The 22,567-nt window shown below is 41.6% G+C and overlaps 2 protein-coding genes and 1 long non-coding RNA gene across 3 annotated transcripts; all 3 read left to right on the top strand.

Annotated features, from left to right (window-relative positions):
• The first annotated feature begins 3,261 nt into the window (after positions 1-3,261).
• LOC147241542 (cartilage intermediate layer protein 2-like) lies at positions 3,262-4,944 on the top strand. The gene is made up of 6 exons (XM_086191684.1): positions 3,262-3,329; positions 3,556-3,588; positions 3,680-3,713; positions 3,930-3,959; positions 4,116-4,299; positions 4,389-4,944. Exons 2-6 carry the CDS (start codon positions 3,577-3,579, stop codon positions 4,507-4,509), a joined length of 381 nt encoding a protein of 126 aa, XP_086047810.1. The 5' UTR covers positions 3,262-3,329; positions 3,556-3,576; the 3' UTR covers positions 4,510-4,944.
• A 6,173-nt stretch (positions 4,945-11,117) lies between these two features.
• On the top strand, positions 11,118-12,721 carry LOC147241541 (cartilage intermediate layer protein 1-like). The gene is made up of 6 exons (XM_086191634.1): positions 11,118-11,323; positions 11,641-11,673; positions 11,768-11,801; positions 11,898-11,927; positions 12,077-12,260; positions 12,414-12,721. The coding sequence occupies exons 2-6, from the start codon at positions 11,662-11,664 to the stop codon at positions 12,562-12,564; spliced, it is 411 nt and encodes a 136-aa protein (XP_086047760.1). The 5' UTR covers positions 11,118-11,323; positions 11,641-11,661; the 3' UTR covers positions 12,565-12,721.
• Positions 12,722-16,445: 3,724 nt separating this feature from the next.
• On the top strand, positions 16,446-19,003 carry LOC147241540 (uncharacterized). Its single transcript, XR_015110966.1, has 4 exons — positions 16,446-16,477; positions 16,713-16,742; positions 17,860-18,058; positions 18,366-19,003. It is a non-coding gene; the product is annotated as an uncharacterized LOC147241540 (long non-coding RNA).
• Positions 19,004-22,567: the final 3,564 nt, after the last annotated feature.

The following is a 22,567-nucleotide window of genomic DNA, read 5'->3' as shown; positions in this document are numbered from 1 at the left end:
CCAACTTTGAATACATATTCTTCACATCCTATAACGCACTATCAAGATGATGAAGGGTATTTTTTTTCCATCAAAATGGTCTACAGGAACACACAGGAACACACACATGAATGTTAAGTCTTGTAGTTTGCTGCCGGGGGGGGGCACACAATAATTTCTCAAGCTTTTCTTCGGTAAGATTCAAGACTGGAGGATATGGGAGCGAAATGATGAAAAGTGGACCAAAGCAGCCTGGTGAAAAGGTTTTCCAAATGTGTTACTGTTCTTTGTTTGTTTGTTTGTTTAACAAATTCTTTGAAATCATTGCTCATTAATTTGAAACATCCCCCTTCAACACAACCACATCCACAAGTGAAACATGCCAAATCTTAAACACTTGTTGAAACACGTGATTCAGTTCTCTAGAATGATTTATAAAGTTTTGTCTCCGTTGAGCACATGCAGGTGAGAGTCACATTTTGAGCTGGATGTTGGATGTTTGTGGATGCATTCATGTTTTGAGTTTCAGGATTTTTGATAACCTGTACTACAGTGGACAAATACAACATCTGATCGGAAAAAAAAGATGATTTCTTATTTTCCTGCAAAATTCCTCATTTTTTTCAGTACTTTTAATGTCCTGTGACTCCGATCCTCCCAATCAATGGAAACTTCATCTTCAGTCCGAATCATGAAAAATGAGGCACGCCTACAACAACAGGTGTTCAAGGTTTGTGAGAACAGTGAATTTCCACCCCCAGGCAGCTGGGAGACATCCAGCTCCTCACAATGTGATCCAGCCTGAAGGAGTCCTGCATCTAAAGTTAGAAAAGCAATGACTACATTAGCACCCAGACAGCATTTAGATGAAGGATTAGTTTCAGTCCAGTTTTACTGGAAAGGTGGAAAAACTTGAAACAGTACTATGCATGAAGTCAGTAATTATACAGCAGTCAAGTGCCCCAGATAATCCAAATCAATAGCAGATACAAGACTGCATGAATAAGACGTGCCTCTTTTTTTTACCAGTATTCCTTTACTTTACATTAATATTTTTATTTGAAACCTATTACAATAGGCGACACGGTGCTGCAGTGGTCAGCGCTGTCGACTCACAGCAAGAAGGTTCCGGGTTCGGGTCCCGGCTCGGGCATGGGATCTTTCAGTGTGGAGTCTCCATGTTCTCCCTGTTCCTGTGTGGGTTCTCTCTGGTACTCCAGCTTCCTCCCACAGTCCAAAGACATCAAGAGGGGACGAGGCTGATTGATACTCTAAATTGACTGTAGGTGTGACTGTGAGTGTGAATGGTTGTTCGTCTCTATGTGTTGGCCCTGTGATGGACTGGTGACCTGTCCAATGTGACCCCGGCACTCGCCCATAGCCGCTGGGATAGGCTCCAGCCCCCCTCCCCGCGACCCTTAACAGGAATGAGCGGAAGAAAATGGATGGATGGATATATTCCAATCGTTTCAAATCATGTGACCCAGATTTTATATGAATTTTAGATCTTGTTTCCCTGAATACCTTCGACAAACAATACTTTTTATACAGTTTTCTTCCTCTGCAAATGCCTTGTGTGTTGCACCAGCTAAGTTCTCAGGTTGAACATTGGCCAAGAATTACATTTTTCTCTCATTTAATGTTCTTAGCAATGATCTTTTTGTGTGGGCCCATGACAGCCCTGCGTCATTAGCAACTCTATCATTATATTTTTCTGCACATTTAAGAACTTTATCACAATAGAACTACAACTTTACGGAATTCCTTTTTTTTTTCAACGAGCTTCTTCTACTATTTTAATAAATATTTCAGTGTAAACTTCTTTTGGTTTTTTCAAGCAACAGGTACCTTTTAGTTTTGGCCGATTCTATCAAAAACGATAGGAACCAACAACCGCGAGGGATTGTGCACGAAGCAAAAGAAACAAAACATCTCTCTCAGGGAAGTAAGCAGCTACACACATGAACACTGAGCCTCCTAAGATTGGACAACCTTTGGGAGAAAAACAAGATTCTTCATCAGGTGTTCACAGCCTGAATTCCCACACATCAGAGGCAGCTGCTAACCAGTTGCACAGCATCGTTTCAAAGTTATCTGCCTGAAGGAGTTCAAGTTGACAACCTAGAACTGCTCACAAATAGAGTTAGAGCTAATTAATCTCAATTCAGGATGAATGTCATTTAAGTATGTCAGTGTGGTGGTACCTGCTTGAGAATGATCGGGCTGATGAGAGTGATTCATATCAGGAAGTGATCCTTAAGCTGCTCCTTTTCCCCATGAAATCAATGTGTATATTTTTCAAAAAATCTCAAAAATGTAATAAATCTTAAGTGGAGCTTGGTCAAAGCAGGAACATCGGGCTACTGACTAACTGACTTACTGTTTTGTACTTCTACTTTTTCACTTCAAATCTGGCAGACAAGGCAAATCTGTCCCCTTTCACACTGAATAACTATCTATGCAAAAAAAAAAACATCATCAAATATTGTGGAGCATGATCTTGTCAGGGCTGCACTGTTGCGCAGTGGTCAGCACTGTCGCCTCACAGCAAGAAGGTTCTGGGTTAGAGTCCCGGCTCAGGTAGGGGATCTTTCTGTGTGAGTCTCCATGTTCTCCCTGTTCCTGTGTGGGTTCTCTCTGGTACTCCAGCTTCCTCCCACAGTCCAAAGACATCAAGAGGGGACGAGGCTGATTGATACTCTAAATTGACTGTGGGTGTGACTGTGAGTGTGAATGGTTGTCTGTCTCTATGTGTTGGCCCTGAGATGGACTGGTGACCCGTCCAGGGTGAACCCCACCTCTAGCCCATTGATGCTGGGGGATAGGCTCCAGCCCCCCCCCCCCCCCCCCCCCGCGACCCTTAATAGGAATAAGCTGAAGACAGTGGATGGATGGATGGATGATCATGTCAGTGTTTGGAGGTGAGATTATGATCTCCATAAAGGAATATAAACTCACTCTATTTCATAGTATTTGACATCACTCACAAATTTCTTGTTTCTTATGATGATTGCATGAACCATAGATGAACATTTCCAGCGATCTGGGATCACTGTATTGTCACATGGTCATATAACTATTGTCACTGTCACTGTATAGCATGGGTACAGAAGTGCAGAGATTTATTAAAAATAGTTTGCGTACCTGTCATATAAATGTTGTCACAGGTGTGCACAGCAGCAACTGATGTACAATGTCTGGTGATCAGTTGTGGGTGTGTACCTATCAGGTCTGCACATGTATCATCTTGGTGCTGAAAGGTATATAAGTTCACATCAGTTTTCCAGTTCAACAGAAGATCAGAACAAACGCCAGGAGCAGCATCCAGCAGCTTTAAGTGAGCGAGGCATGTATGTATCGTTCAATCATTTTATTATTATTTTAGTTGCTCTCAAGCAAATATGGTCCAATTTTCATGTCATTTTCAAATGTTATTTGTCAGTATATGATGAATAGTTTGTATTGAAGACGTGTTTTAAATGTTTAATTTCCAGTTCTTGACAGCTACCAAACTTTTTTTTAATCACATTCGATGCTCTATCTTTATTATTCATTACTTCATTTTCATCTCTGCAGAGTGAAACTTGATCTGCAATCATGGTCAAACTGGTATAGTATAATATTTTAAGATATTCATTTGCCTATATCTGATCTGAAAATATTGTCCTATGCTACAGTTACGTTCAATTTTCTTTGACAGTTGGGGATTGCCGTGATGGTGGCCCTGCTGGTTGGTGAGTGCCGTGACTGTTGAAATTACATTTACTTCCATTTTTTGGAAAGCTTTGCCAGGATTCAGCCAGAATATTCCCTTCTCATTGGTTTCTTGTGTTTATTCTGTCTTTTGTCCGTGTTCCTTCCACATTCACTCATGTTATGGAACATTGAGTTCAGATTATTTTGGCAAACAAGGATTCATACACTTAAATTCTGATATTCTTATTCATCAGGAGGCGCACAGACGGACCAAGAATCTGAGGGTGAGCATTCGATCCAATCTTCATCACACTCTCTCTAATGCATGCTTTAATATAGCCTTTTCACTCATATAACATCTCAAGGACACCCCTTGGAACTAATTCATAACATGCTCTAACATACACATTTATTCATTTCTGTTTTGGTGTCCCTGCCAGTTTGTTCATGGTCCAAATGGTATGACTGGGACAATCCTAAAGGATTTGGAGATGTGGAGTACTTGCCCCTCCTGCAGCTGATATATCCTGGACAAATCTGTGATGACGAAGTCCCAGTTGCCATAGAGGCTGTTACTGTTGCCAGTGGGACTTCTGCCACCAATACTGGCCAGGCTTTTGTTGCGTAAGTTGACTTGTTTGACAACATGGCAAGATGTGTATCAATTAGTTTTAAAAGGGCTGAATTACTAACTTCATTGTATCATTTTTCAGCTTCAGTCCTTCTCAGGGATTAATCTGTCGCAACAAACCAGACCAAAAGAAACTAGCCAGAAGGAGGTGTTATGACTACAAAGTCCGCTTCGGATGTGCTTGCAAGGAAATGGTGGCCTAATGAGACGTCACGTCACCAAATCGTGGCTGGGATACCAAAAGAAACGATCCGTACAGATTGTGTTTTTCTGACACTTGTCAACCCTTTTTCAAATCATCCTCTTAATGATTAACCTTTGCCAAGCCTAATTTTAATCAGCCCATGTATTCTATGGGTAATCTATGGCCTTAACTGTGGTTACGCAGAAGGGGTTGCCGATACAAACCAAATTGTGTTGTTACTGTCTTCAGAACAAATCAGAATTTATTCTGAGATGTGTCTTGGGATGCTGCAGCACAAGTTGACCATTTTAAAAACAAAGACATGAATACCTTCCCCTACTTGGTTGCTTATGGTTGAGTTACTGTTTGATTCGTAACATAGGGTAAAGCTTTCTGGTCTGCTCTTGGTATTGAGATTCATCTTCAAGCATTCCTTCTTTCAACATCAATAAAATTTCATGATGATGATTTGTTGAGTGTTCTCGCATCTCTTTCATAAGACATCTTTCCCATCATAAATTATCATCGTAATACAAATGCATCTGAAATCCTAATGTTATATACCGTAAATTCCGGACGATAGAGCGCACCGTTATGTAAGCCGCAGATGCTTATTTTAGGGAAAAAATCAACTTTGTACACGTATAAGCCGCACCGGTAAATAAGCCGCGGTGCACGGTGGAAACACCTCGGCCGCCCGTTCCCTGCGTGTTGACCCAGTCTTCCAGAGCGTTTTCAAGTTCGGGCCGTCTGCTATTATGACCTCTGAAAGTCAGTTCGTCATGTTGCCGCCTCCAGCATCTCACCATCGATTCGTTTATGCCAAACTTACGTGCTGCAGCTCTATTTCCATCTTTAACCGCCAGATTGATTGCCTTTAACTTGAAAGCTGCATCACAAGCATTCCTTCTTCTGCTCTCCATCTTGAGGGTGAGTACAAATGACTGAAAATATCGTGTGATGCTCTTTTTACACTGCACCGCGGCATGGACTGGACGCTCCAAGTACAGTACTTAGAGAAATTACCATAACATTTAGCTGGGAATTTCCCTAAGTACGGTACTTGGAGCTACCATCAGGAACAATAGGGAATTACTGCCCGCTGCCACTGCCCGCCACACCCCAGGGTGAAGGTAAAATCCTCGTATAAGACGTACCGGAGTATAAGCTGCGGGGCATGAAGCGTCGAAAAAAAGTCGCGGCTTATAGTCCAGAATTTACGGTATCCAAATATTTTTTTAAATTTTTTTGATCAATGGAGGTTATGCTCAGGAATCTGGAAAAATAATTAAGAGATATACTGTCTTCCTGTCAGAATCTTTTTAAACAGAAAAACTTAACCCCTGTGATGGACTGGTGACCTGTCCAGGGTGAACCCTGCCTCTCACCTGAAGGCTGCTGGGATAGGCTCCAGCCCCCTGTGACCCTTAAGAGGAAAGCAGTACAAAACGAATGGATGGAAGAAGCTCACCATAATCAAATTACATCCTTTCATTAAAAGGTCATTGGTCTTCCACAATGCAATGACTGCAGACCTGAAATAAAATGCTTCTCACATTCAAAGAGGCAAACAGCGTCCACAGCTGGTTTTGTCCGGCAGAATCCTCAAGAAATATCGGCTGATATATTACATTCACGAATTTGGCATAGAAAATGCTGAGAGAAAGGTGAGTGAACCCAAGGACATACCTTCAAACCCTCTCCCAAAAGGTCTTAATATTTTTGAGAACAGTTCAAGCATAACTACAGACGGACAAGACACAATCACTAGGAACAATGTTCATCATTAATCATCATAATCATCAAAGGATGATTATGCCCGGCACAATGCTAAACCTTCACACTGCATTTCTCCACCAACACCACGATATTCGGCTTAGTTTTTCATCTTTTTGAGCATTGCGCCCGCTTCATATGACACCTGCAAGAGCCACTGATAGAAAGACATGTCAATGTCTCTCTCATAAGGATGCAAAGATGATGTTTGAGGTCTTGAAATTCCACAATGCTGTGTCAGCTACCTTGAGGAGAGTTTCTATCTCGTGTGTTGTTCTCCAACAAGGGAGTCATGTCTTTTGCGCACCTGCTCTTGCTGCTCAAACAAGGTCTGGCCACAGGTCCATCTGTAGAATTAGGGGAAACGCAAGTGGGGTGGGAACAGTGTACACGCATTTGAAGAGCAAACCGAAGAAGGCATTCGCTTCAACACAAAACTTGCAAAACACACTGGTACTCTGTCAGAGCTGATGATTATCTACCAAGACAAACTGAAAACTGAGACCACCACACATGTCTACGTGGTGAAAAACCAAACCAAGAAGTACAGAGACATGATAGCTAACTGTGGTGATACCACCCTTACTGTGCATGTGGACTTCCCTGAGGCCTGGAAATGTAAATATGCCTGAGAAATACAGGCCTGTCACGATGGCTAAAACCTTCAACAGATCAGATGTTCCACATCAAGCATGAAAAGGCAGGGTTTAAAATCATTTTAGAGATGTTGGTTGAGTCTACAAATTATTGATCAAATATCAATCAAAGTCCCCAAAACATTCTCAGAATATTGTAAGTGAACATTTCTGGTACATAAATATTCTTTACAGCTTCAAGATTTCATGGACTTCTTTAATCACAAAATTGTCCTTATTGGAGAGAAATTTCACCTCCTCCTGCCATCAGCTGACAACATGGCACCTATAGCCTCAGAAGCCTTAGAGGCTGCTGGACGACCAGACATACACTTTGACAGTTTTTCTACCGTTAGCCTTGATGAGCTCAGTTCAATCATTTCCTCCTCTAAACCATCCATCTGTCTTCTAGACCCCATCCCACCCAAGCTACTTAAGGACTCTCTACCCCTCATTAGCACCTCCCTCTTAGATATGATCAATGTGTCGCTGTTATCTGGTTACGTTCCACAGTCCTTTAAAGTGGCAGTAATTAGACCCCTTCTCAAAAAAGCAACCCTGGATCCAGAAGTTTTGGCCAACTACAGACCAACATCAAATCTTCCTTTTCTCACCAAAATTCTGGAGAAAGCAGTTGCTAAACAGCTGTGTGACTTTCTCCATAGCAACAGCCTATAAGAGGATTTCCAGTCAGGTTTCAGGATTCATCATAGCACAGAAACAGCACTAGTCAGAGTTACCAATGACCTCCTACTAGCATCAGATGAAGGACTGGTCTCTGTGCTGGTCTTATTAGATCTTAGTGCAGCTTTTGATACCATTGATCACCATGTCCTTCTACAGAGACTGGAACATGTCATTGGCATTAAAGGAACTGCACTTAACTGGTTCAGGTCATATTTACTAGGTCTATCTCAGTTTGTACTCACTAATGATAAACCCTCGGAAACCACTGCAGTCACTTATGGTGTTCCACAAGGCTCTGTGCTTGGACCAATCCTCTTCACCCTTTATCTGCTTCCTCTCGGTCACATTATTAGGAAACACTCAATTAATTTTCACTGTTATGCTGACGACACACAGCTGTACTTATCAATGCATGCTCATGAAATAAATCTGCTGACTAAACTGGAGGCCTGTCTAAAGGAGATAAAAACTTGGATGACCCTTAATTTCCTTTTATTAAACTCTGATAAAACCGAAGTCATTGTCCTGGGCCCAAAACATCTTAGAGACACCCTATCTTATGAGATAGGTACCCTGGAAGGTATTACCTTGGCCCCCAGCATGACCGTAAGGAACCTAGGAGTTCTCTTTGATCAGGATCTGTCCTTTCATGCCCACATTAAGCAAATTTCTAGGACCGCTTTCTTTCATTTACGAAACATTGCTAAGATCAGACACATCCTGTCTCAAAAAGATGCAGAAAAACTAGTCCATGCCTTTGTCACTTCCAGGCTGGATGACTGCAATTCCCTCCTATCAGGCTGCACCAGCAGGTCCCTAAAGACTCTCCAGCTGGTCCAAAATGCTGCTGCCCGTGTGTTGACGAGAACTGGTAGAAGAGACCTCTTCTTCTCCTGTACTGGCCTCTCTGCATTGGCTCCCTGTCAAATTCAGAATAGAATTCAAAATTCTTCTTCTAACATACAAAGTCCTCAACAGTCAGGCACCTTCATATTTGACAGAGCTCCTAGTCCCCTATTATCCAGCTCGAACCCTTCGCTCACAGGATGCAGGGTTACTGGTGGTTCATAGAGTTTCTAAAAGTAGAATGGGAGCCAGAGCCTTCAGCTATCAGGCTCCCTTCCTGTGGAACCGTCTTTCAGTTTCGGTCCGGGATGCAGGCACCCTCTCGACCTTTAAGAGCAGACTTAAGACCTTCCTTTTTGATCAGGCTTATAGTTGGGCTGCTTAGGCTGGCCCTTAGATATGCTGCTATAGGCTTAGACTGCCGGGGATCTCCCATGGTGCACTGGGCTTCTCTCGACTCCTCTCTGTCCTCCTATATTTGTCATACATAAATCATACTCAAACATATTACTTACTCATCTTCTTCTGCGGAGCCTTCAGGCTCCCCTCATCCCAGATCCCGGGTGCTGCTGGAGGAGGCTGCAGACCTGAAGAGGCTCAAGCTGCCACCCGTAGCTCCCCCTGCTCACGTCCCCGTCTGTCCATCAGTCTCTTCCCTTTCTCTCTCTCTTTATCTCTGTCCCACTCTTTCCTTCTGCATATCTGTCTTCCTCCATTATCTGTCTTTGTCTCTGCCCCGCTCTCCTGCTCTCTTTCCCCCCAACCGGTCAAAGCAGAAGGCCGTCCCCATTGAGCCTGGGTCTGCTCGACGTTCCTGCCTGTTAAAAGGAAGGTTTTCATCGCCGCTGTTGCAGGATGTGCTTGCTGATGGAGAATTGTTGAGTGTAAATTCATTGAAGGAGTGTGGTACTAGACCTGCTCTACTTGTAAAGTGTCATGAGATAACTTTTGTTGTTGTGATTTGGTGCTATCCAAATAAAATTGACTTGACTTGACTACAGCGATGGACTGGCGACCCATCCAGGGTAAACGCCGTCTGTCGCCCGAAGTCGGCTGGGATAGGCTCCAGCCACCCTCAACCGCCAGTAACCCTTAACGGATAAGAGGAATAGAAAATGGATGGATGAATGGATAAACATTCTTTACATGTTAGATTGAAACATTTTCTGTGAAATCAATTGAACTTGGAGGTAATACCAGCCAATGTTCTGGGAACACTTCCAGCGATCAAGAATTCCTCCTAAAGGTAGGAGGATATTCTTTTAAAATCATTCAATCAAAAGTCCCCAAAATGTTCTCATGATATTACAGTTGAACATTTCTGGAACATCAGTTGAGATGACGTAAGCATTCTTAAATGTTACAACATTTTACCTTGGATCAGCCCATGTTCTGAGAATATCTCCAGCGATCTGGAATGTCCCGCTGTATTGTTGCTTTGTCATACATCTGTCATCCTGATCAATTCATAGCGCTTGGTGCACAGTTGTTAGAAGCATATTAAAAATAGTGAGCTTACATGCTGTATAATTACTCACATGGGAGTGTACTTTGGTAATTAATATAGAGTGTCTGGTGATCAATTGTGGGTGTGTACCTGTCACATCTGCACACATATTGTCTTGGTGCTGAAAGTTATATAAGTTCACACCAGTTTTGGTGCAACCTGCTGGTTGGTGAGTGCCGTGACTGTTGAAATTACATTTACTTCCATGTTTTTGGAAAGCTTTGCCAGGATTCAGCCAGAATATTCCTCTCTCATTGGTTTCTTGTGTTTATTCTGTCTTTTGTCCGTGTTCCTTCCACATTCACTCACGTTACGGAACTTTGAGTTAAGATTATTTTGGCAAACAAATATTCATACACTTAAACTTGTGTTTCTATTCATTAGGGAATAAGGAGATCAGTGATGAAGCTGAGGGTGAGCATTCAATCCAATCTTCATCACACACTCCCGAATGTATGCTTTAACATATTCTTTTAACTCCTATCACATCTTAAGGGCACCTCATGGAACTAATTCATAAAGCCTTTTGTTGCGTAAGTTGACTTGTTTGACAACATTGCAAGATGTGTATCAATTAGTTTTAAAAGGGCTGAATTACTAACTTCATTGTATCATTTTTCAGCTTCAGTCCTTCTCAGGGATTAATCTGTCACAACAAACCAGACCAAAAGAAACTAGCCAGAAGGAGGTGGTATGACTACAAGGTCATGGATGTGCTTGCAAGGAAATGGTGGCCTAATGAGACGTCACGTCACCAAATCGTGGCTGGGATACCAAAAGAAACGATCCGTACAGATTGTGTTTTTCTGACACTTGTCAACCCTTTTTCAAATCATCCTCTTAATGATTAACCTTTGCCAAGCCTAATTTTAATCAGCCCATGTATTCTATGGGTAATCTATGGCCTTAACTGTGGTTACGCAGAAGGGGTTGCCGATACAAACCAAATTGTGTTGTTACTGTCTTCAGAACAAATCAGAATTTATTCTGAGATGTGTCTTGCGATGCTGCAGCACAAGTTGACCATTTTAAAAACAAAGACATGAATACCTTCCTTTTGTAACGTTTCCTGTAACATCACTTCACCTCGGAGGTAATATCAGCCCATGTTCTGAGAACATTTCCTGCAGTGGATTGCTGGATTGTCCCACTGTATTGTTGCATCAACACATAGCGCTTGGTGCACAAAATGGTGAACATGCCTGTCACACAATTACTTGCATGGGTGTGTACATCCGCAAATTATATACAGTGTCTTGTGATCAATTGTGGGTGTGTACCTGTCACTTCTCTTGGTGCTGGAAGGTATGTAAGTTCACACCAGTTTTCCAGTTCAACAGAAGATCAGAACAAACGTCAGGAGCAGCATCCAGCAGCTTGATGTGAGTATCATGTTGTGTATGATAAAAACATCTTTGTGTCTTGTCATTTCTCTTATTTGGTATCATTTTAGTTGCTCTCATGCATTTCTGGTTTCGTATTTTTATTTTGTATTTAAGAGGTGAACAATTTTCATTTTCAAGCGTTATCTGTCAGAGTGTGACTGATATTTTCTATGTTAGCTATATTTTTAAAGACATCTCGAGGAAGACGTGTTTTAAATGTTTAATTTCCAGTTCTTGACAGCTACCAAACTTTTTTTTAATCACATTCGATGCTCTATCTTTTTTTATTAATTACTTCATTTTCATCTCTGCAGAGTGAAACTTGATCTGCAATCATGGTCAAACTGGTATAGTATAATATTTTAAGATATTCATTTGCCTATGATATTTGATCTGGAATTATTGTCCTACGCTACAGTTACGTTCAATTCTCTTTGACAGTTGGGGATTGCCGTGATGGTGGCCCTGCTGGTTGGTGAGTGCCGTGACTGTAAATTACTTTCACTTACTCTGTTGCTCAGCTGTGGAATGAATTTTCTCACTCATAATTTCTGATCTTGTTATTTATCAGGATCTAACCAGCAGTTAATTAAACCTTTGGGTAAGTATACTAGATAATCTTAATCCCAGCCTCCTTAATCTACATATGCTTTAACTTAAAGTACCTTGTAAGAACACAAAAATCATAACGCTCACACACACACATTTACCGTTTTTTTGTTTTGTTTGTGTGTGTGTGTCTCTTGTCAGTGTGTTCGTGGTCTGGTTGGTTTGACTGGGACAATCCTAAAGGATTTGGAGATGTGGAGTTCTTGCCCTTCCTGCAGCTGATATATCCTGGAAAAATCTGTGATGACAAAGTCCCAGTTGCCATAGAGGCTGTTACCGTTGCCAGTGGGATTCCAGCCCAATCTACTGGCCAGCCTTTTGTTGTGTAAGTTCACTTGTGAGAAAGCGATGTTTAATTTTAACATGTTTGAAATAAAACTGTATTTAACTGTATTCCATAATATGGCAAGATGTGTATCGTTAAGTTGTGAAAGGACTTAATTACATTTTTAGGTACATTTAATCTTTTATTTTTCAGCTTCAGTCCCTCTCAAGGTTTAATCTGTCGCAACAAACCAGACCAAAGGAAAGGACCCAGAAAAAGGTGTTTTGACTACAAAGTCCGCTTTGGATGTGCTTGCAGGGAAATTATTGACATTGGAGACATCATCGAACCAAGTCGTAATTGAGATTCCACAAGAAATGATACATGCAGATTCTTGTTTTCTTAAATCTGTTGGTGGGGTGCTGTTTGCTTTGTAACATAATCATAAAGCCTTCTGGTCTGTGCCATGTTGCGAGATTCATTCTCGAAAATTCCTTCGTCCAATATGAATAAAATCTCACGCTGATGATTTTGTGTGTGTTCCTCCAATCTCTCCTCCATTAGCCATCGTTCCCCTCGCAAAACGATAAAGCAAATTAATGTAAAGGTGGCCGAACTTGTGGTGTCCATACAAATATTTTCTATTTATTTGATTTTTCTTTTAAAAATGTCAGGACGTTGTGGCACCATCGCCTCCTCTATCCAGAGCCTACATGACATCAAAATCATGTGTGACAAATAGGCAGGTCCTAGTCCATGAAGGGATTTGAATACGAATAAAAGAATCTTAAATTGTGCATTCTATCCCAAACCTGATGGGCAACCAATGCATAGACTTAAGGGAATGAATAGCATTGCTGAAGAGAGGAAAAAGAAGAAAATGACAAAGAAAGACAAAAAAATCTCTTTAATAATTCCTCATGGACTGTCAAACGCGTGTTCGCTTGCTGCCATGGCGAAAATACACTTTCCCCGTCAAGATGTGCTTCCCCCTTCGCCCTGCCTTCGTCTGAATGGCGAAGGAAGCCGTTGTTTTCAAAGAGCTCACCTCCAAGATTTAAAATGTCTGCTGTAGCGGACACTTCACAACTGTAATTTAAAAAAATCCACAAACAAAATTCAGCAAAGTTCGATGAAAAAATGAAACGTGGTCCAAGCGTTCTCTGCATGGAGATCAGGCATTTAAAAACTCTCTCACATTTTTAATCTATATATTTTTTATAAATTTTCCTGTTGTTGCTAGCTAGGTACATATCACATACTGTACTGTAATTGTACTTAAGTCTGCAATAATAACAGTAATCTCTCACCTTATTTATGAACAGATTCTTGGCACAGGTTGCAGAATGGCTGCATTTTTTTATCTTTTAATTCTTAAGCTCTGATTTAATTATTGAATTCTCTTCTCTGAATTTAATGTGGTTTTTTTTAAGCGATTTGTCGTAAACACGTCTCATACTGACGGAGGGTTTTTATTTGGCAGTCGTGCGTGGGGAGGTGTGTGACTTCAGACAAACAGAAACACGTTGCTTGCAAAAAAAAAATTGTGTGAGATATGTGAAAGAAAGAGAACCTCATCCCTCATTTTCCTGCAAGTAGTCAGTTACTGCTATGCTGTGAGTATGTGATGATACTACAGGTACAGTAGTACCTGTACTAATGGTGTTTTTCTCCCCGTCTCCCCTCACTCCTATTTTCCACCTCCCATCACAGCACCCACGAGTGACATACATGAATACAAACCTGAAAGCAGGGGTAATTCCTGGCCGTTTGAGAGCAAACTAAGCGAACTGAGCCCGTGAAAGCAACACGGTCAGGAGCAGGTTTCCTTCAAAGAACCTCGTAGGGCTTTCACATTTGTTTGGCGTTTGAGTATTCATTCAAAGGGGCGTGGAACACTTTGCCTTCAAACTTTAATAACCTGTTCGAAGTGCCATCTTCAAGAGCTCATCAGACAATTTCCAAGTCCATGAAGGTTTTATGGTTGTGGTGCACGCACTTAACTCGGAGTGAAGCTGCTCGGAGTTGATTCAATGAATTCAAACCAGCTGTTCTGAAATGAGAAACAAAATTCTTCATGACCTGCGGCAGTCAATCATGCAGCATTGCTGAATCTCCGTCCTGCAGAGTCCTGTTAGACAGATAACTGCTTACCAGTTGTGCAGGAACCTGTCAGCTCAGCCTGAAAAGTTCTTTGTCAAGACAAAAAAAACAGTATGTGAAGACAAGGAGGGTAGCATTCCAGTTTTACTGAGCCCAAGCTTTTCAATCCATCCATCCATCGTCATCTTCCGCTTATTCCTTACTCGTAAGGGTCGCGGGGGGCTGGAGCCTATCCCAGCATCTATGGGTGAGAGGCAGGGTTCACCCTGGACAGGTCGCCAGTCCATCGCAGGGCCAACACATAGAGACAGACAACCATTCACACTCACAGTCACACCTACGGTCAATTTAGAGTATCAATCAGCCTCGTCCCCTCTTGATGTCTTTGGACTGTGGGAGGAAGCTGGAGTACCAGAGAGAACCCACACAGGAACAGGGAGAACATGGAGACTCCACACTGAAAGATCCCGTGATGGAGCCAGGGCTCGAACCCTGAACCTTCTTGCTGTTAGGAGACAGTGCTGACCACTGCACCACCGTGCTGCCCTTTATTTTCCTATTTTTTTTTTCACTTTTCACAACATAGACACCTAAGCCTTGTGTCATAGAACGTGATGTCACTTCCACTCCTTAAAGCCATCCTGGCTTGTAGAAGAGCTGTGGTTCAACAGCATCACGATACAGTATGGCTGTGTCAACAGTGGAGAGACTGTCAACGAGGCCGTTTTGAGCACAAAAAACAGATCACATAAAACAGTTGAAAGACTTTTGTAAGTCACAAACATTGCAGGCTGGATTATGAGATTTCTGAACTAAAACGGTGCAGCGGCCTCCTTCCAGGAGCATTATACTGTAGGCAAATTGGCTATTCTATTGTAAAATAGTGCGATGATGAATAACAAGAGAGTTACTTTCTGGTGATAACACATCACTTGGTCACAGTCGTTGTGTTAACACCACCAAATCAGAGATGTTTGCAAAACAGCTCATCTGCGAAGAAAAAAAAACAAGTTACAGTGAGTTTCAGTCGATGATTTAGTAATATTTATCATGACGAGGCATTTTAGAGGCAGCCAAACATAGATGGGCTTGTGGTTACTTGAAGTGAAGTTAGCAGGTGCGACCGACACACAGGGGCACTAAGGACTGAGACGTGACTCTGACAAACACACTTCCTCCCGAGCCACAGCAGTCCATCGCTCACCAATCCTGCCCACCATTGCTGATAAACAATTTCTAACCAGTTGAACCGGAACATGTCAAAAGAGACATCTCCAGTAAAAGAAGATGACGTTTCATGAACAAGGTGGATAAACCAGCAGCTAGGAATGAGGTCAGTGTCACACCCAGCAAGGTTATGTCACCGTGAAGGCTTTACCTTAAGGCAGTGATATGACTGACCATGTCCTCGTACATGGTCAAGGTGCCTAAGGTGGAGGGGAGCTTGCTGAGAACAACCAGGGCATGCGAGCTGGAAGAGGGGATCCTGTGGGACATGGTCCTCCTAGATGAGGTTGTTCACGTCTAAAGTTGAGGTCCTTTCCCTGGGCCCCAGGGTAGGAGGAGCTGAGGCCTGATTGAATAAAGGCAGAAGACCGGGCAGCGCCCAACGTGAGAGAGCCGGCACAGGTCAAAGGGAGCTGGAATAGCAAACGGTGAGTGGGGTATCGATACTGGTTTGCTGATGAGGAGCAACTGGGGGGACCGAGGATTACTGGGACCACCTGGAGGTTATCGACGCAAGAATCACTTCACGTAGCGTGCGCATGTAGGCAAGCCAAGAAAGGCCGTTCTTGCAATTCATTTTTCTATGCCATTATTAGGTGATAATGAGATATTAACACATTATAACAGGATAAAATGAGAGGATAATTTTCTGTTTTCTTTAGTTTCATAACATTTTAAGTCCAATAGTTCCAAAACGTTATCACATTCCCTCTCATTTACCCGTCGAATTGAAATCTTGTCTTTGCAGGGCGTAACGTGGTCTGCAGTCATGGCCAACCTGGTACAGTACGATATTTTTAGAATTGACTTTTACTGACAGTATATAAATGTGCTGTACTGATACTAGATATTCAATCATCAATGTATATTATTGTGGTCATCTCCTGCTCCGGCTGTGTTCAATTTTCTCTTACAGGTGGATATCGTTGCGGTATTGCTGCTGGCTGGTGAGCATGAACGCTGACATGTTTTTGTTTTCTTCATCGACTCAAAACATTAAAATATCAAATTATTCGGCTCCTTCAGAACATTTTTTTTAAAAGACTGCTACCATTCATAGTTTTTTTCAGTTTTAGAATTGAGACTCCTCAGTCTTGCGTTACACAGTACCGTGTGATGTTATTCCCAGTATGACAATGTTTTTTTAATTTATTGGTGGATATGTTTTTTTTAATTCACCAGGAAGTAACTGTCAGCTTGTTGCACCTGTGGGTAAGCATACTTTTTCATTTTAAACCCAATGTATGTACACACACACACACACACACACACACACACACACACACACAAACAGTAGGTGCCACACCTACTTTTTTGTGTTCTTCACTCTGTGAATCTGCAAGTCAATATCAAGAAAAAAGAAAAGTGGGCCTGGCATTAGACTTTGACTTATTTGTCTTTCTTTGCAAGTGCAACCCGTGAGTCATACCTTGAGGAACAATAGCATGTTTGTTTGACAGGAACAGAGAGTCAAATTTAGGAAAGTGGATTAAATTCAGCCCTGCATGTGACACTCCTCAACACAGAGTTGTCACCTCCAACACACTGCAGCCAGTTGTGTTTATTCAAAAAGAGCCCTAGATTGGTCTTGAGGGTCTTTGATTTTATGGGTTGAACACTGACGTGTGTTTCCGTGTATCGCTGAGGCTGCAGGGAGACCTCGGACTTTCTAGAAGCCACAAGTTTGAAGTGCATACAGGAAGCTGTCTGATCGATTAAGAGTCTTTTTTTAGGGAACTGGCAATGCCTGCGACCTCATTTTCAAAGTGTTCCGTCATTGGGAACAAACTTGATTTCCCATTTATATCATTAATGCATGATACATGAGGAGTGAAAAAGAAAGGAATAATTAATAGGTTTTTACAACAACACTTCAGTAGATTTACACAGAAGCGTTTTGCCTTAGATTGACAAAAACATGCTTTTCTGCATTAATGATTTATGTTCTCTTTCATTTAGAAAAACAGAGCTTTAGGATTTTCAGAAATAAATACCTATTTTTCCAGAAAAATGGGGAAAATGTCAAAAAACAGTTGTTCTTTTTGTTAGTTTAGTTGTTAGTTGTTAACTCAGAAAGTGATTGATATACACTTAGTTTTTTTTTTAAATATCTCAACAATATAATCGTACCTACTTCAACTTGAGTGCAGCCCTGATTATATCTTAAACAGCTACACTTTCTCACCATGACTAAATAATCACGTATACATGTATAATTCACAAAAGTAGCTCAGAATGATGAAAAGTGGAATACATGTAAAATTTCCTCAGAAATTGTCCAGTCAGATTCATTTTTTTTTATTGGAAAAATCTTTTGTTTGTTCCCCAGCCAGCCAGCCAGAGTGTTCGTATTGGACCGACTGGTTTGACTGGGACAATCCCAGTGGGTCTGGGGATGTGGAGTCTGTGCTTATTCTGCAGCGGCTCTATCCTGGGAGAATCTGTAGGGATCTTGTTCCTGGTGCAATAGAAGCTGTCACTGTTCCCTCTGGCATCCCAGCTGACTCCACCGGCCAGAGATTCCTTGTGTGAGTTATCTTTGTGGAGAGAAGTATCAGATTTTAACATTTCATCTACACAAATGTTGGGGTCTCTTCAAATTACATCAGTTTAGGGACTGTAGTTTTCAATCTGCCTTCTTTTTAAGGTATTACAGCGTAACGTTTTTGCGAGGTGGCGCTTTACTGTTAAAATTGAGACTACCTCTACTCGAGTACCAGTTTTTAAAAGAACTTTTACTTTTTGGATACCCCTACCAACACTAAGCTTTTATACTCAGGATCTGGATCTGTGAAAGATGTACTGAATCACTAACCACCTTTCAATATTTTTCAGCTTCAGTCCAAGAGGAGGATTGGTCTGTCTCAACAGAGAACAGGAAAGAAAGCGGAAAAAGAGAAGGAAGTGTTATGACTACAAAGTCCGCTTTGGATGTGCATGCATTGTCGACCCATATGGAGGATGAGGTTCTAACCCAATGTGTTCTGATTCAAAGTGACTTAAAAGGAATCCATTACCTTTTAAAACGACAACAACAACAACAATGAAGAACACTTCTAAAACCTCCATTATGATAGTTCTCTTTGATCTCTCTGATCTTCTATGCTCCTGGGTCATAGCAGGCTGATACGATTCTTTGTTCCTTCTCCAAGTGATCCTGATATGCACTTCAGTAACACTGGAATTACGTGTGCAGCAAGGGTGTGTGCATGCGTGGCTTTGAATTAGGGTTTGTGTTCGTGTTTTTTTTTTTTCTCCCCCCTTTCATTTGTGTGCCTGTTCGCTGTTGTTCTATAATATGGCTAATAAAAATATTCATCACATCACCATCATCATGACTTACATTTGTCAAACCTTCTTTGTGGATTCAGTGTATGGGATTCTGTGTAAAACATGACAAATTTGAATCAGTTGAAATCTTCAAATGTTTGAGTGTACATGCTGCAGCATGTATGTCATTTATCAGCATGTAAGCTAATAAAGGTCATCGAATAGGGAGCAGATACAGATAATGGTGTAGCTGGTCATCCTGACCTTGCCAACTTGTAACTCAGTTATGTAGTGGACCCCCCCCCCCCCCCTTGTGGACAGCTTTAGCAACTACACCCTCAAACTTCACATAGGCCATGTCAGCTGTTATCAGTTCAGCTAAATCTGTCCCACGTGACTACGGAGGAAAAATTGAGATGTTTAGTTCAGTCTTGTAGCTACGATTTCTGGTGACATCCCCTCCCTCCCTCCTTGTGGACAGCTTCAGCAACTACTTCAGCTCACCGCTTCAGCTCATTTTGTCCTACGTAAGCTAATTTACCGGCAAAGACACCCAAATGAAGAGATACTTGTGTTTTTGTTATTATAGCTGTTGCTCAACAAGAGCGGAGACACGTGTGCGTCATGTCACGCCACCGTTTAACATTAAAGCGTGGTAATATTTTGAGTGAAGAGGCATTTTAGAGGTGCTGCGCTTATAAATGTCGATCTAATGAAGTTAGCGCCACCTAGCAGAACTGAGATTTGACCCTGAAGTACAAAATTCGTCATGCTCTACTGCAGAAAATCACTCGCCAAGCTTGCACATCAGAGATCTGGTAGATGAGTAGGATCACATCAAAGCAGAAATCCCCCTGAGGGATGTTTTCATGAGGACATAGAACACCGCATGAATACAGTAAGATTACTTTTGATTGCAGTTTTATTGACAAGGTGGAAGAACCAGCAGCTAGGAATGTTTGCTAGCTCATGTCACTGTTGAGGCGTTACCTTTCACGTGGGAATCTTCTGTTCTGAACCTGTTAGAACGGTGGGATCATCATCATGTCGTGAGCTCAAAGGTTGGGGTCAAACATCAATCTGCAACGACCTTGAGAGATTAGAGAGGGATGGAACCAGTCGGGTCTTCGTTCCAACTGCTTGACGACTTCCTAAACTAGTGTGAGACCTCAAACCTCTCGTTAGTACCTCGTTACGTCATGTTGAAGTATCCCGCTATGGCAAGGTTACGGCATAAAATACTAAATGAAATTATGGATTCTCTCTGCTTCCATGTCCAAGAACACAGCAGAGGAACACGCTCTTGCTGGCAAGTGGGGCGAAGCTGATTGGTCAACGATCTTCCTCCTTCTGAATATGTTTTGATAATATTCACTTTTTCTTTGATTGTGTTATTTCGATCATTTAAGTTATTGGAGACCTTCTGATGACTCGAAGGCAACAACGACAGAAAAAAATGGAACGACTGTAGCAAGATGTACAGGTGTGCAGAGGTACATCACAATTGTTAGCACAGTTCTTATGGAATTGTTCGCCTGGGCGTGTACTGCAACTGAGATGTCTGGTGATTAATCGTGGGCGTTTACCTATAGCAACTAAACTTATACAATACTGATGTCAACAGCTTTTCAGACCAATTTCTCCATTTCAACAGAAGACAGCAGCATCTTCAAGTGTCTGTGAGTGACTTTGTTGTGTATCCTTAGCAGTAGTCTCAGTAACCGTAACACTTGGTTACGAATTCGTCATTTTTGAAACAGCCGTTTTCAGTAATTGTCAGTCTATGACAAATATTTAAGTCAAGAGTTTCCTTTTTTCTTCAGTTTCCTTACATTTTACATTCCGATAGTTCCAAAATCTGATCACCTCCCCTCTCGTTTACCTTTGGTAATGAAATCTTCTCCTTGCAGGTCTAACGCGGTCTGCAGTCATGGTCAAACTGGTATAGTATGATCATTTAAAACGGATCTTTTCCCTACAGTATTTAAATATGCAGTATTATTGTGAAAATATTAGTTTTATCAGTCATTTGCCTCTAAGTTTGTATTCGATTGTTTCCTACAGTTGGGTATTGTCGTGCTTGCGCTCCTGGTGGCTGGTGAGTTTCTATCTTGACCATTGTCATGTTTTCATTTTCATTCTTTTTTTTTTTAAAGAATTTTGGACTTCAGTCTTGCGTGACGTTGCGTGCCAGAGTTTTCAACATTAATGGCCAGATTTGAATTAGAGAAATGAGTCCTCTGCCAGTGCGTGCGGTCGTCATCAGGACAGGACGTACCGTGTTAAACTGAGCTCTCCTCTACCTGTTTTACTCTGAAAATATTCATTCTGCTTTCCAAATCTTTCTCTTCATTTCAGCGGCTTACAGCTTCAAATTCAGTTTGAATATTCAGCAAGGAATGCTGTTCTAATGACATTTACTTACCATTTTTTGGATAGATTTTCTGAGCTTTGAGTTAAGGTTATTTTGCCAAGCTGATATTCCCATGGTCGAGAATGAACTATAACAATCAAATAACCCCCCCCCCCCCCTTTCTGTAACAACCAGGAAGTAGCCAGCAGCTTATTGCACCTTTGGGTAAGCATACTTTCAATCACACTGAAATCTAATGAAAAGGTTGCGACATTCATGGATTCCTCTGAGATTGTTCAACCCTATCATTTTTTCCTGCCTCTTTCCAAAATATATAATTTGTGTGTGTGTGTGTGTGTGTGTGTGTCTGCCAGTGTGTTCATGGACTGACTGGTTTGACTGGGACAATCCCAGTGGACATGGGGATGGGGAGTTTTTGCCTCTTCTGCGGCTGATGTATCCTGGACAAATCTGTGACGATAAAGACCCTACTGCAATAGAGGCCGTTACCGTTTCCTCAGGAACACCAGTGACCTCAACTGGCCAGACCATGTTCATGTAAGCTGACTTGTCGGTCAGAACTGTACGCCAAGCGGCCGGTTGAGGCAGACGGCCGCCTAAATATAACAGGCTCAAAGGCAATTCTTCATCATAGCCAAGTTCTTGCTCAAGGGAATATATAAAACTAAGGTTCATATTAGAAGTAGACATCTAAAGAAACAACAGTACTTTTTACTTGAGGACAGTTTTTTTCCCCCCAAACATTTGGCTTTTATAATGAGGACTCAGATCAGTGGTGCACAGGTGGATTGTTGATAGCGAACAAAGTGTCACTCCTGCAGCCACACTGTACAAAATGATGGGAGAGTACATTTTCTGTTAGCATCACAAGATAAGTCGAGTTTAATTTTGATTAACAGTTGCTGTAATTATTTCTCAGCTTCAGCCCAACTCAGGGATTGGTCTGTCACAACAAAGACCAGAAAAATGGGGAACAAAGAAGACGGAAGTGTTACGACTACAAAGTGCGTTTTGGATGTGGCTGCATGGACCTGATCAAGGACAAACTTGGATGAGACTTTTTAAGAATACATACTGACTCTCAACTTCTTAAGCGCAGTCCGTCATCTTTTAAAGCCACTTTTCATTCATTTACATTCGACAAACTTCCAATGTTGTAACTGCAGGAGGTTGTTTGTGTAATATAAAAACTATAAAATTACAAGTTGAATGTTTTGAAAGATATTTTTTTGAAAGACAGACATGAACACTTGTATTTTGCTAATATTCTAGTTGTTGAGGGTTCTTAGTCACATAATACGAAATCCTTTGGGCTTTTACTGTGTTTTATTCACTAACCTTCTTTAAATCCGAATAAAACTTCATGTTGAAGATTTGTTGTGCATTTAATACT

The sequence above is a fragment of the Aulostomus chinensis genome, chromosome 21 (genome assembly GCF_037954235.1).
Source record: "Aulostomus chinensis isolate RoL2024-O1b breed Wild chromosome 21, RoL_Achi_v1.0, whole genome shotgun sequence".
NCBI lineage: Eukaryota > Metazoa > Chordata > Actinopteri > Syngnathiformes > Aulostomidae > Aulostomus > Aulostomus chinensis.
The sequence above is the reverse complement of the archived record's forward strand: the minus strand, read 5'-3'. Positions and strand labels throughout refer to the sequence as shown.